The 13,190-nt window shown below is 42.1% G+C and overlaps 2 protein-coding genes across 4 annotated transcripts in view; one reads left to right on the top strand and one right to left on the bottom strand.

The window, feature by feature from the left end:
* The window catches only part of LOC145392880 (coiled-coil domain-containing protein 124), a 29,698-nt gene extending 24,582 nt beyond the window's left edge, over positions 1–5,116 (top strand). For all 3 annotated transcript variants that reach the window (XM_080267161.1, XM_080267162.1, XM_080267163.1), the window contains exon 5: positions 3,773–5,116. In XM_080267161.1, coding sequence (XP_080123287.1) covers positions 3,773–3,965 — 193 coding nt within the window. In that variant the 3' untranslated portion in view covers positions 3,966–5,116. The remainder of the gene's footprint in view (positions 1–3,772) is intronic.
* A 3,717-nt stretch (positions 5,117–8,833) lies between these two features.
* The window catches only part of LOC145393009 (ribosome biogenesis protein NOP53), a 69,207-nt gene continuing 64,850 nt past the window's right edge, over positions 8,834–13,190 (bottom strand). The window contains exons 9-10 of the mRNA XM_080267328.1: positions 10,303–10,446; positions 8,834–8,961 (exon numbers count right to left, since the gene is read on the bottom strand). Of these exons, the coding sequence (XP_080123454.1) occupies positions 8,874–8,961; positions 10,303–10,446 (232 nt within the window). The 3' untranslated portion in view covers positions 8,834–8,873. The remainder of the gene's footprint in view (positions 8,962–10,302; positions 10,447–13,190) is intronic.

Genomic DNA, 13,190 nt, shown 5'->3' with positions numbered 1-13,190 from the left:
ATCTATTTCATAATTCCTCCATCTCTTCCCTTTATTTCCTTTCCTTATATTGTTAATCTTCTTCATCCTCATCTTTGCTTTCCCTTAAAAAAAAAAAAGGTGGGTTGTGTGGTAATTCTTCATTGAACACGCTCCCTTTAAATGTGTTTCTCACTATTAACCTGTTGATTTAAGAGTATTTTTCACTAAACACCCCACTGTTCAGTATTAAGCAGTCTATAAAAGGTCAGGGTTGAAACAGTTCACTTTAGCATTCATTGTAGTACCTCACTTACTTCAGTGGGGTACTTGCATATACAGTATAGGTATAACAAATTCACATACTGTAGTTCATCCATGCATCCATCATCCAATCCTATGCTGCCCCATGAGGAGCATAGGAGCCTGGGGCTAGGCAAGTTGGTCCTGACATTTAAGATGAGAGTGGCCAGCATCACTTATCCCTGAGTGGAATTATGTAAGCAATAAACCCCAACCATCCCTTGGCTATAAACCTACACAGACTCAATCTGATTGGAGTGCCTTAATTACCAACTAAACCACAAGGTGCCATAATTTGGTTACATAGTTACCACCCAGCGTAGTAAATGGTTTCCTGGTGTACGGAAACAGTTTGGCTTGTCACTCAGCGTAGAGTCACCCATATGCAGAAGAAAGAGGAAAGAGTGAAGGAAAGAAAGATGGAAGAGGGAAATGTAAGGTCACCCATAGGCAAAAGGAAGAGGAAAGAAAGACAGAAGAGGAAGGAAGGAAGAGAGGAAAGGGCAGACACTCAGAGCAGCACTACATCAAGTGAGTGGATGGTGAGCACCCCCACTTACTACCTTACTGTAGTTACTTTCTAATAATTATTTACATCCATCCATCATTTAATCCTGTGTTGCCCCATGAGGAGCATAGGAATCCAGGGCAAGGCAGATTAGTCCTGACATTTAAGATGAGAGTGAAACAGCCTTGAATATTTTTTTTAAAGTTGTATTTGAAGAAATAAAGTTTCATGTGGAACATAACCCCAGCTTAGTGATTTTCACAGAATATCTGTGTCTGTCTGTCTATTACCAGATGCCTTATTCCTATAAGGGGTGGCCACAAACAAATCTTCTCCATGTTGCCCTGCCCCCCACCATTTCACTGCCCTGCTCCCAATTCACACCCCTCTTTCTCATATACCTCTCCACTCCATCCCTCCATTTCATCCTTGGCCCCTCCCTCCCTTTCCTCCCCTCCACCTCACTCACACTCTCCCTTATCACTCTTTTGCTTTCCATCCTCTCCACATGGCCAAACCACTTCAGTGTGTTCCTCCTAATGCTTTCTATCACACCACAATGCTCCTTCACTTCCTCATTTGTCTGTCTGTCTCTCCATGTGACTCCACATGCTCTTCTCAAATGACTCATTTCCACTGCTCTCACTCTTGACTTGTTTCCCTCCAACGAGGTCCAAGCTTCACTTCCATACGATAGAGTTGACATCACAATACTGTCATGCAGTAACTTTTTCACTTCCGTGCTCACCCTGTTTCTTATCACTGCTTTCAAGGAACCAGCAACCTTTCTTCCTTGTTGTACCCTTTAAAGCACTTCTCGCTCTAAACTTCCATCCTTACTCGTCACACTACCCAAGTACTTAAACGCACTCACATTATCCATTTCCTCCTCATCCACCCTCACTGTACATTCACTGACCTCATTTCTCTTGAAGACCATAATTTTACTTTTCTCTACATTGACCTTTAGATTTCGTTTCTTACATACTCTCCCAAACTCATCCACCAAGCCTTGCAGCTCCCCTTCATGTTCACTTAACAACACAGTATCATCTGCAAACAACAGTACAGGGAGTTTCCAGACACTGCCCTTTCCCATTAGGGCCACTCCAACATCCACTGCCCTACCTTCTATCTCTTTTACAACCCAATCTGTATACAGATTGAACAGCCATTGAGACATGACACATCCCATTTTCAACGCAACCTTCAGATATAAAAATTCACTCAGTTCATTGTCCACACACACTGCAACCTTAGCACTCTCATGCATACTCTTTACGGCATTGAGTAACTTTCCATTTACTCCATATATTCTTAATACTCTCCACAGTCCTTGTCTATCCACCCTGACATGTGCTTTCTCCAAATCCATGAAGGTCGCATACAACTTCTTTCCCTTCTCTAGAAACTTTTCCCCTAAAGACCTAAGAATAAATGTCTGATCTACACAACCTCTTTCCTTCCTAAAGCCTCCCTGTTCTTCTTCAGCTAATTCCTCTGTTATATCCCTAACTTTGTCAATAAGTATCCTACCATAAACTTTTCCTATTACACCAAGAAGATAAATGCCCCTATAATTACCACACACTTTCCTTTGTATAAGGGAATAATTATACCTAACTTCTAATCCTCTGGGACTCTACCTTCCTCCCAGGCCAATCTGCACATCTCCCACATCCATTCTACTAATGTCTTTCCCCCATCCTTCAGCATTTCACCACACACTCCATCTATTCCTGGGGCATTCCCCATTTTGACTTTCTTCATTGCTTCCACAACTTCCATCCTACTGATTCCTTCCTCTCTTCTTACATCGCTTCATCTCCCAGCCAATCCCCAGTCACTTATTCTCGCATTACTTTCATTTTCTATGTTCAACAAATTTCTTATGTGTTCTCTCCAACTGCTCACTTTTTCTTCCTTCTCCACCAGTATTCTATGATTTTTAGCTTTCAGTCCCAAACTAACTTCACTGACACTCTGCCTAACTGTCTATACCACTTTCCAGAACATTTTCTTACATTCCTTCCACTTTACACTCAAATCCCTTCTTAATTCCTCCACTCTTATCTTACTCTGTCTTACTAATCTTTTCACATCTCTTATCTTCTCTGCATATCACTCTCTCTTCTGTGTCTCAGCTTCTTCCACACCCATTTTTCATCCACTCACTATATGCTTTCTTCTTTTGTGCCATACCCTGTCTCACCTCTTCATTCTACCATGCTGTTCATTGCACCCTCTTTCGTCTTCTCTTCATCCCACACACCACCTCACATGCTGCACAGATTTCTTTTGTGAATAGCCTGCACACACCTTTCCACGTGCTCCATCTGCTTCAATCCATATTTACCCAGTTGCCCCTCCACTTCTCTCATCTTCTGCCTTTTTTCCATCCTTTTGTAACCTTTCCACCCTCCTTGTATGAACTACTTCCTCGTGTACTTCCTTTCTTGTGTTCCTCCATTTCATTTGACCCCTAATTCTCACCACCACCAAGTGGTGGTCAGAAAGTCCACTCCCCCAACCTCTATATGCTCTTGCATCCATTACACACCTTCTCATCCTATCATTCACACACACATAATCAGTCATTGCCTTCCTTTCATTCAGTTCGTCACCCACCCTTCTCATCACTCTCCACGTATAACTGTGGATCATTTTGTGCCTGAAGAGGGTATTGACTATCACCAACCCCCTCCTGGCACAAATGTTCACCAGAGCACTGCCATTCTCATTTGTCTCTGCAGGCCACATGTTGCCCATGGTAGTACCTCCTGGGTTGATGTGAATCACCAACATACTACAATTTTGGTGGGCCAGTGGGTGCTACACGTTTCCCAAGGGTGGACTGGGACTGTGCAGGGCAGGGGCATCCATCTTCGTTAAGCCGGATGCATGCTTCAGCTGTATACCCAGCTTGTAATTCAGTAATATATTTATGTTTCTTTGAATATACAGTACAGTACTATGCTTTAAAAATTACATTCTACTTTACAGTGTAGAAGATGGTTCAGCTGATCGTCACCCAGAGAAGCGAATGGCTGCAGCTTTCAAATCATTTGAGACCAAGAGAATGGCCGTGCTTAAGAAGGAGAACCCTACCTTGCGGCTTAGCCAACTGAAGCAGCTATTACGAAAAGAGTGGCAGAAGAGTCCTGAAAACCCTCTAAATATGAGAAATATGCAGTAGCTAATGTGATACCTGCCGGTTAATTATAGCAGAAACTAAAAATCTGTGGATTTCTGTTGATATCTGATTGATATTTTTTATTTAAAGATGTAATTGGTATGTGAATCATACCATCTGTAGCTTTCTGCTCATTTCTGTATGCAGAATCAGCACTGTGCTATAAAGCTAGATTGCATAGATAGTTCAGCCAGTTCCCCCCCCCCCTTTTTTTTTAATACATTTGAATGAGAGCTTTTGTTGGGAAAACCAAACAAAACTGGCAGCTTCAGTGGATTTAGTTTGATAACAGCCCATTATTTACCTACAATCTGTAATCCCCATCACTTGTTAGCACTGTTATATTTAATTGCAATATGGTTATATTTACAATTTGTATAATGTTAAATCAAGTTGATGCTATTATTTAAAGGACTGACTTGTTAGTGTACTGTATTGTCTAATGCATTTTTGTTTTTGTGATTGGATTTTACCATTTTACCACACGAGTGCTCATAAACTAAAAATTTTTGTGTGTCATTGACAGGTTTAAGAGGATTTTTTGCTAGCCCAAAGTGCCCATGAGCCATACTTTGCCTACCCTGTACTGTACTTACCTTAAGGGAGTATTGGTGAGAGTGCCACCTCACCATCATTAGTTGTTGAGGCTGTGGTGTTGCCCTCACTTAAATTCTCTGGTACTAGCTAGAAAATTCTTGTTGGTGTGGTTTTCTTTGGAAGAACAGGGTCATTCCCACAACTTCAGTATTGCCTCAATTGCATGAAATTTGATGAGTCTCCCTGGTCAGTTATCAAGTCAACCTTGCAGTTGGTCGACAAATGAGCTGAAAAGAATTTTGATCTTTGTTTGGTTAGAACAGATGTGCAGTAGTGTGTCAGTCCTTATTATTGGTCATATTGAGACAGGTTTTAACCTTTTAAGGTTAGGGATGCTTCCCACTGCTGAATATAATTATCTGAATGTAACCAGAATAAAGCCTGAAATGCCCCAGGATTTCTACTACCACAGTTCACCTACAATCTTATGTAAAGTTGTAGGTACAGTGGCCTGCACAATCATACTGTCACATCTAGGCAAGTAAAAGCTACCCCCAACAAAGCCCTCCACACACAACAGAGGCATACATATATCACCAATCATGCAGTGAACAGTCTTTGCCTCTCCTCAGATAACCAGAACACCCATACTGTTTCTTGCTGGATCCATGGAGAAAAGACATTTAAATACAGTATATGCATATTGTATAACAGAAGAACAGGATAGGGATAAATAAGTTATGCACATCTCTTCACCACCACTAGAGTGACAGTGACTCTTCCTGCAACTCAAGTGGTCAGGTCAGGTTGCAGCTGCAAAAATTTGCTAATTTCATTTTTTTAAACTTAGTTTTTTACCAGGGGGTGGCTGGGGTTTATTGCTCACATAATGCCACTTGGGGATGAGTGCGGCTGGTCACTCTCATCTTAAATGTCAGGACCAAATTACCTAGCCCCAGGCTCCTATGCACCTCATGGGGCAACGTAGGGTTGGATGATGGATGGATGTATAGTTCTCTCTCCACACACACACACACACACACACACACACACACACACACACACACACACACACACACACACACACACACACACACACACACACACACACACACACACACACACACACACACACACACACACACACACACACACACACACACACACACACACACACACACACACACACACACACACACACACACACACACACACACACACACACACACACACACACACACACACACACACACACACACACACACACACACACACACACACACACACACACACACACACACACACACACACACACACACACACACACACACACACACACACACACACACACACACACACACACACACACACACACACACACACACACACACACACACACACACACACACACACACACACACACACACACACACACACACACACACACACACACACACACACACACACACACACACACACACACACACACACACACACACACACACACACACACACACACACACACACACACACACACACACACACACACACACACACACACACACACACACACACACACACACACACACACACACACACACACACACACACACACTGGTTAGCATTAAAACATGATGGAAAGAAAATCACAGCTACCAGTTACCTGTATTTATTTTATAAGACTCGCTAACCTTTCACTGCAGAGGTGTTTAACACTGATAATGATAGGATTTCTTTTATATTACAGTACTGTATTATGGTTTTGGTAGTGTCTGCTTTTGTTGTATGTGGACTGGTGATGTACAGTATAGTTATTCAACATTTTGTGGTATACTTGTACTATATACTTATACTGTAGTTTTATGTTCAGCCTTGGGCAGAAATACTTGTATGACATCATTATACTTGATATACTAAGTTATCATTAGTAATGTAAAGACTTTTACATCTAAGCCTCTATTAATCAGACAATCATTAACTCAACCAAATAAACTGTAGCATCATCAGTTTACTCTTAATCCTCTTTTGCATTCAAAAATGGAGAGAGGAAATCTTGAGCAAAGATCTTAGATATTTTTCAGTCCATTAATCAGAAGAGTCCCAGCTTCACCTCCCTCTTCTTGTGTATGAAAAGCTACATGGCTGTGTACAGTACTCACGATTTTTTATTACAAAAAATTAAATTGTTTTGTTTCGTGTTTCGTTTACAAAGGCTTCAACATGCTTGCATGTGTCGGCCTTGGTTACTCAATGGCGGCTCTCCTTGTTGCTTGATTTCTTGCACCCTCCCTATTGAGTCCCTTATCTCTAAGGTCACACTCAGTGACCTTGTCCCAGTCTTTTACAGTTTAATTCTCACAACTGTACCCCTAATGCTAACATTTCTTACTTTCTGTAACCAACTGTCATCCCTCATCCTCTCTCCTTGCCTAAACCATCTCAATCTGCCTCTCCTCATCACAACACCGATGCACTCCAGTCCCATCCTATCTCTTAACTCTTCAATCATAAAACCTAGCCCCCCCCCCCCCAGGCCTCCCATTCAAGGACGCACTGCACATCCACCTAATCATTTTCATTTCTGTACATTTGAGCCTGCAATTATCCTCTTCCTTTACTACCCAGGTCTCGCTACTATATGGCATCACACTCCTAACATGCCGCATACAAAGATCCCTTAGCACAGAAGGACAGCCCTATCAGGAGGGGCAACAGCTTTCAGAGCTCTTCCAACCACTCTTTACTATAGCCATAGGGCTAGCTCCAGTCTCACCACCAGCACATAACATGTCTCCCAAATAACAAAACCCTTTCACATACTCGAGACTCACCAGCAAGGTCAATCCTTTCATGCTTGATAATCTCTATGTGTTCTCCCCCACACACTGCACACATGAAATCAGCATTATCTTGCAGTCTACATCTAATACTACTACATCCCTTATGCACTCACTTATCACAAACACTGCACAAGATGCAATTATTTCCCACGCCCTTGAGGCAAACCAACACTGCACAAGATGAAATTACTTCCCATGCCCTTGTGGCAAACTGCATATGGCCACTCTCTCTCTTTGACAGTATTGCCACCAATCCCAGAAACCATCATCTTTGTTTTATCAGCATTTACAGCAGGTGGGGGCACTCACCATCCACTTGATGTGGTGCTGCTCTCAGGTGCCTGCCCTTTCCTCTCATCCTTCCTTCCTCTTCTGTCTTTCCTTCCTTCTTTCCTCTTCCTTCTGTCGATGGGTGACTCTACACTGAGTGTCAAGCCAAGTGGTTTCCTGTACACCAGGAAACCATTACTTCACTGGATGGTAACCATATAACCAAATTATGGCACCTGGTGGTTTAGTGGGTAATTATGTCGCTCAAATTGGATTGAGCCGATGCAAATTTACATCCAAGGGGTGGTTGGGGTTTATTGCTCAAGTAATGCCACTCAGGGATGAGTGAGGCTGGCCACTCTCATCTTAAATGTCAGGACCAACTTGCCTAGCCCCAGACTCCTACGCTTCTCATGGGATGGCATAGAACTGGATGATAGAGAAAAATATATATATATATATATATACAGTCAATCCTCCGTAAGTTGGACACGCATGACTCGGATCCCCATATAGGTCAGGCAAGGGGGTCACCAAGTGGGCATCTGTAAAATTCAAAGTTGCACTGCCCCCATTCAAAAATTTCGTCCTACCATTTCTTAAGGGTTTACCCGGTGCCAAACTCTCACTGTTTACACTGTGAGCAGTCACACAGTCATGTGTGTGATACTTTGCCCTGCTACTGTACTCTTGTGTTGCAGCATTTTCTTGTGATATTGTCAGGATTTACCTATCCAACTACATCACTCGTGGTGATTCAAAGTCCCGGAATCGTAAGGGAGGACTTCAACCTCTGCCAAGGCCCATCTGCCCTCACTGCAGCCTTCAACCTCCAAAGCTGGTGAGGAAACAAGAGCTGGACAATTGTTCTTCATCCTCTGAGTAATTCTAGCTCTGGGGACGCCACTAGCCACACGGGAATATTCATCATATCATTGCTCATCTCACAGTATGTAATGTCATGTAAAACATTTTCCTTCGCACAGCTGTCATATGTACAATATTAAGAGACATCACAGTTTTCATATATTGTACTTTGGTGTGCCTTAATCCTTGTATGCATGAAAATGTAATGATTTATGTGGATTTCAAGTAGAGACCAGTGTAGGTCAGACAATTGCATAACTCGGACTGAGTTACCTCCCAGTTAATCTAAGTTACCGAGGCTTGACTGTACACACAGACACACACACACATTCATTCATTCATTTCTTAATACTATCACTGTCTGTACCTGGACAACCACCTCAGCTGAACATGTGAATTAGCAGTTTTCTGGAGTTATTTTTTCAATTTCATCCAAGGCTTCACGGTGACCTCGTTTCACAACCTTCTTGAGTCTCTTCGTATTCCTGTAAAACAATTTAAATTGCTTATTGTACGCTGCCAACCTGAATACAAATCAGATATTACCATCCTAACTCTATTCTCACTATCCTCAGTGCAGAACTAACTTGTCCCTAGTCACACCTCTCAGCCACCATCCGAGACTCACAGGTCATTGTGAAATTTATGAATAAATATGAACACAATGTACAGCACTGGTCACAATTTAATAAAAAGGAAGAAAGCTACCTCATACAATTAGAGAGAACTAAATGGGGCAAGCTATCTACCTATCTATAGCCAGACATGGCTCAATCGGTAGAGAGGTGGCCTGCCGTTCTAACGGACCCAGGTTCAAATCCCGGTCGGGGCAGGGAACAGTTTAAGGATTTGAATTTCATTAAATCAGGCTTTACTGATCTACCAGAAGACCCGCCGACATGTCGTAAAAATACCCCCACTAATACCAATACACCAGTCCTGTATGAGACAGCCCTAGTATGTATTCAATATGGACGGTGGGTGTTCGTGCCGAAGTGGTGACATGTAGAGGTGTATGGTATGTAGGAGGACTGCTGGGCCTTGATAGCAGGCTGTGAAGCCTATGCCAAAAAAAAAAAAAAAAAAAAAAAAAAAAAAAAAAAAGGACGCCACAATTCCGCAAAGGGTGGCTGTTTGACTTTGAGTTACTATTGATTTGTTTTTCCTTCCTCTGTTCTGTTATTTAAGGGGGAAAGAAAAAGATCACTCATAATTCACAGCTTCCCCAAATTCCTGGCTTTAATCCAGCAGCATAAGCATTGCAATAGCTTATTTATATGAAAGTTTGTTATACTATCCTGTGAAAAGTAAAGTTACTTTCTTTGAACTTAGCAAACAAGAATTTCAGTTCATAGCAATGGATTCCTGTCACCTTCTGAAATCGTGGCTGTGCTGTACTTTATCTTACTCCATTTTCCGATTAAAAACTTAATTTCACAGTTGTCCAATTTAACTGTAGAGTCTTTATACTATTCTAGTATAATGTTTATTTTTTGTGAACTAGAAAATGTATCATGACTCACACCTCTTGTCACTACAGTTACTTTTCACCAACGCTAATTTTTCCTCTTAACATTTTCTTCCTCTCTTTTCCAATATATTATTGGACTTGGCCTATATGGTTTTATACTATTCTATGGTGTGTTTGGTTTATATCTGTGTATTTAAAAGATACATAATGCACAAAAGATGTAATGGCTGTCATCAACTATTACCAAGGCTGCACTTCATTTTTCATTAGAAGTTATATTCACCAACCACAGTTTTTCAAACCACAATGTTTTCAGAAACCTGTTCATGGAAAGGGATTACTGTACATTACTTACTTGACAGAAACTCTGGTTTCAATGAGGTTTCTGCGCTGGTAATTCTTGAAGCGGTCCTCCATGAGGTTCACTGCAGGAGTGGCACGGCGAAGGCTATCAGGAAGTTCATCGCCCAGCTGTACTGCTATGTCCTCTGGTCTGTATCTGGAGTGATTAGAATAATTCTGGGTGTTGTGTATTATCATCATCATCCTGTACCCATTGATAACAAAGAAAGTGCTTACGCAATATACTGTACACACACACACACACATATATATATATATATATATACTGTATATATATATATATATATATATATATATATATGTGTTTTTTTTTTTTTTTTTTTTTATGCGAGGAAGAAGGAACCAAAGGCCATGAGCCCGCAGTAACAGTTCCCTCCAAGAGAAAAACAAAATACAATAGAGAGCCAAATTCAAGATCCGATCATTTTGAGATGCCTGGACACACTGCGTTTGAAAGACTGGAGATCATAGGCAGGAGGAAATACAGACAGAGGGAGACAGTTCCAGAGCTGACCTGTTGCATGAATGAAAGACTGGGAGTAACGGTTAACTCTTGCATTAGAGAGTTGGACAGAAAAGGGATGAGAGTTTGCTGCCAGACGGGTGCTACGCGCCCGTCGTAGAGGTGGAGGAATGCAAGCAGATAGTTCCGAGGAGCAGTGACCATTAAAGTAGCGATAGAAAAGAGATAAAGATGCAACAGTGCGGCGAAGAGACAGAGGTTGAAGGGAGTCAGTAAGAGGAGGAGAGTTAATGAGACGAAAAGCCTTTGACTCCACCCTATTGAGAAGAGCTGTATGTGGGGAGCCTCCCCACACATGAGAGTTGTACTCCACACAGGGGCGGATAAAACCCCTGTATAGAGTCAACAATTGTGCAGGGGTAAAGAAAGAGCGGAGTCGGCTTAGCACACCCAATCTCTTGGAAGCAGATTTTACAAGAGATGTAATATGATCTTTCCAAGATAAGTCCCGAGTAAATGAAACCCCAAGCATGTTCAAGGATGATGCAGGATTAATCTGAATATTATTAAACATTAGTGGGTATACCTGTGGAAGATTTTGTCGGGTTGATAGGTGTAAGAACTGAGTCTTAGAAGCATTAAAGACAACCATATTACTGTATTTTTACCCCAGTCAGAGATATGAGCCAAGTCAGACATTAGGTGTGCCACAGCCTCATCCCTTGTTTCTTGAAGTAACTGTTGAGATGGGCGTTGCGGGAACCGAATGGAAAGGTGAAGGGTGGAGTCATCAGCGTATGAGTGGATAGGGTTAGATGTACAGCTTAGAAGATCATTGATGAATAAAAGGAAGAGAGTTGGTGATAGGACAGAGCCCTGAGGAACACCACTGTTGATAGATCTAGGAGAAGAACGATGGCCGTCTACGACAGCAGCTATAGAACGACCAGAAAGGAAGCTAGCGATGAAGGTACAGATAGAAGGATAGAAACCGTAGGAGGGCAGTTTGGAAATTAAAGATTTGTGCCAGACTCGATCGAAAGCCTTTGAGATGTCAAGTGCAATGGCAAAGCTTTCGCCAAAGTCCCGAAAGGAGGATGACCAGGAGTCTGAAAGGTAGGTGAGAAGATCGCCAGTGGAGCGTCCCTGACGGAACCCATACTGACGATCGGAAAGAAGGTTGTGATAGGAAAGATGCCTTAAAATTTTTTTATTAAGAATTGACTCGAAAACTTTTGAAATCCTGTGTTGCCTCATGAGAAGCGCAGAAGCCCGGGGTTAGGCAAGTTAGCCTTGACATTTACGATGAAAGTGACCAGCCTCACTCATCCCTGAATGGCATTACATGAGCAATAAACTCCAGCCATCCCTTGTATATAAACCTGCACAGGCTCAATCCCTTTGGAGCACCTTAACTGCCTACTAAACCACCAGCTTATAATGTGTGTGTATATATATATATATATATATATATATATATATATATATATATATATATTTTATGTGAGGAAGAAGGAACCAAAGGCCATGAGCCCGCAGTAACAGTTCCCTCCAAGAGAAAAACAAAATACAATAGAGAGCCAAATTCAAGATCCGATCATTTTGAGATGCCTGGACACACTGCGTTTGAAAGACTGGAGATCATAGGCAGCAGGAAATACAGACAGAGGGAGACAGTTCCAGAGCTGACCTGTTGCATAAATGAAAGACTGGGAGTAATGGTTAACTCTTGCATTAGAGAGTTGGACAGAAAAGGGATGAGAGTTTGCTGCCAGGCGGGTGCTACGCGCCCGTCGTAGAGGTGGAGGAATGCAAGCAGACAGTTCAGAGGAGCAGTGACCATTAAAGTAGCGAGAGAAAAGAGATAAAGATGCAACAGTGCAGCGAAGAGACAGAGGTTGAAGGGAGTCAGTAAGAGGAGAAGAGTTAATGAGACGAAAAGCCTTTGACTCCACCCTATTGAGAAGATCTGTATGTGAGGAGCCTCCCCACACATGAGAGTTGTACTCCACACAGGGGCAGATAAAACCCCTGTATAGAGTCAACAATTGTGCAGGGGTAAAGAAAGAGCGGAGACGGCTTAGCACACCCAATCTCTTGGAAGCAGATTTTACAAGAGATGTAATATGATCTTTCCAAGATAAGTCCCGAGTAAATGAAACCCCAAGCATGTTCAAGGATGATGCAGGATTAGCCTGAATATTATTAAACATTAGTGGGTATACCTGTGGAAGATTTTGTCGGGTTGATAGGTGTAAGAACTGAGTCTTAGATGCATTAAAGACAACCATATTATTTTTACCCCAGTCAGAGATACGAGCCAAGTCAGACATTAGGTGTGCCATAGCCTCATCCCTTGTTTCTTGAAGTAACTGTTGAGATGGGCGTTGCGGGAACCGAATGGAAAGGTGAAGGGT

Source organism: Coenobita brevimanus, chromosome 23 (assembly GCF_032717465.1).
Source record: "Coenobita brevimanus isolate Jiangsu-jjx chromosome 23, ASM3271746v2, whole genome shotgun sequence".
NCBI lineage: Eukaryota > Metazoa > Arthropoda > Malacostraca > Decapoda > Coenobitidae > Coenobita > Coenobita brevimanus.
Note: the sequence above shows the minus strand (reverse complement) of the source record. Positions and strands in the feature narration are given on the sequence as shown.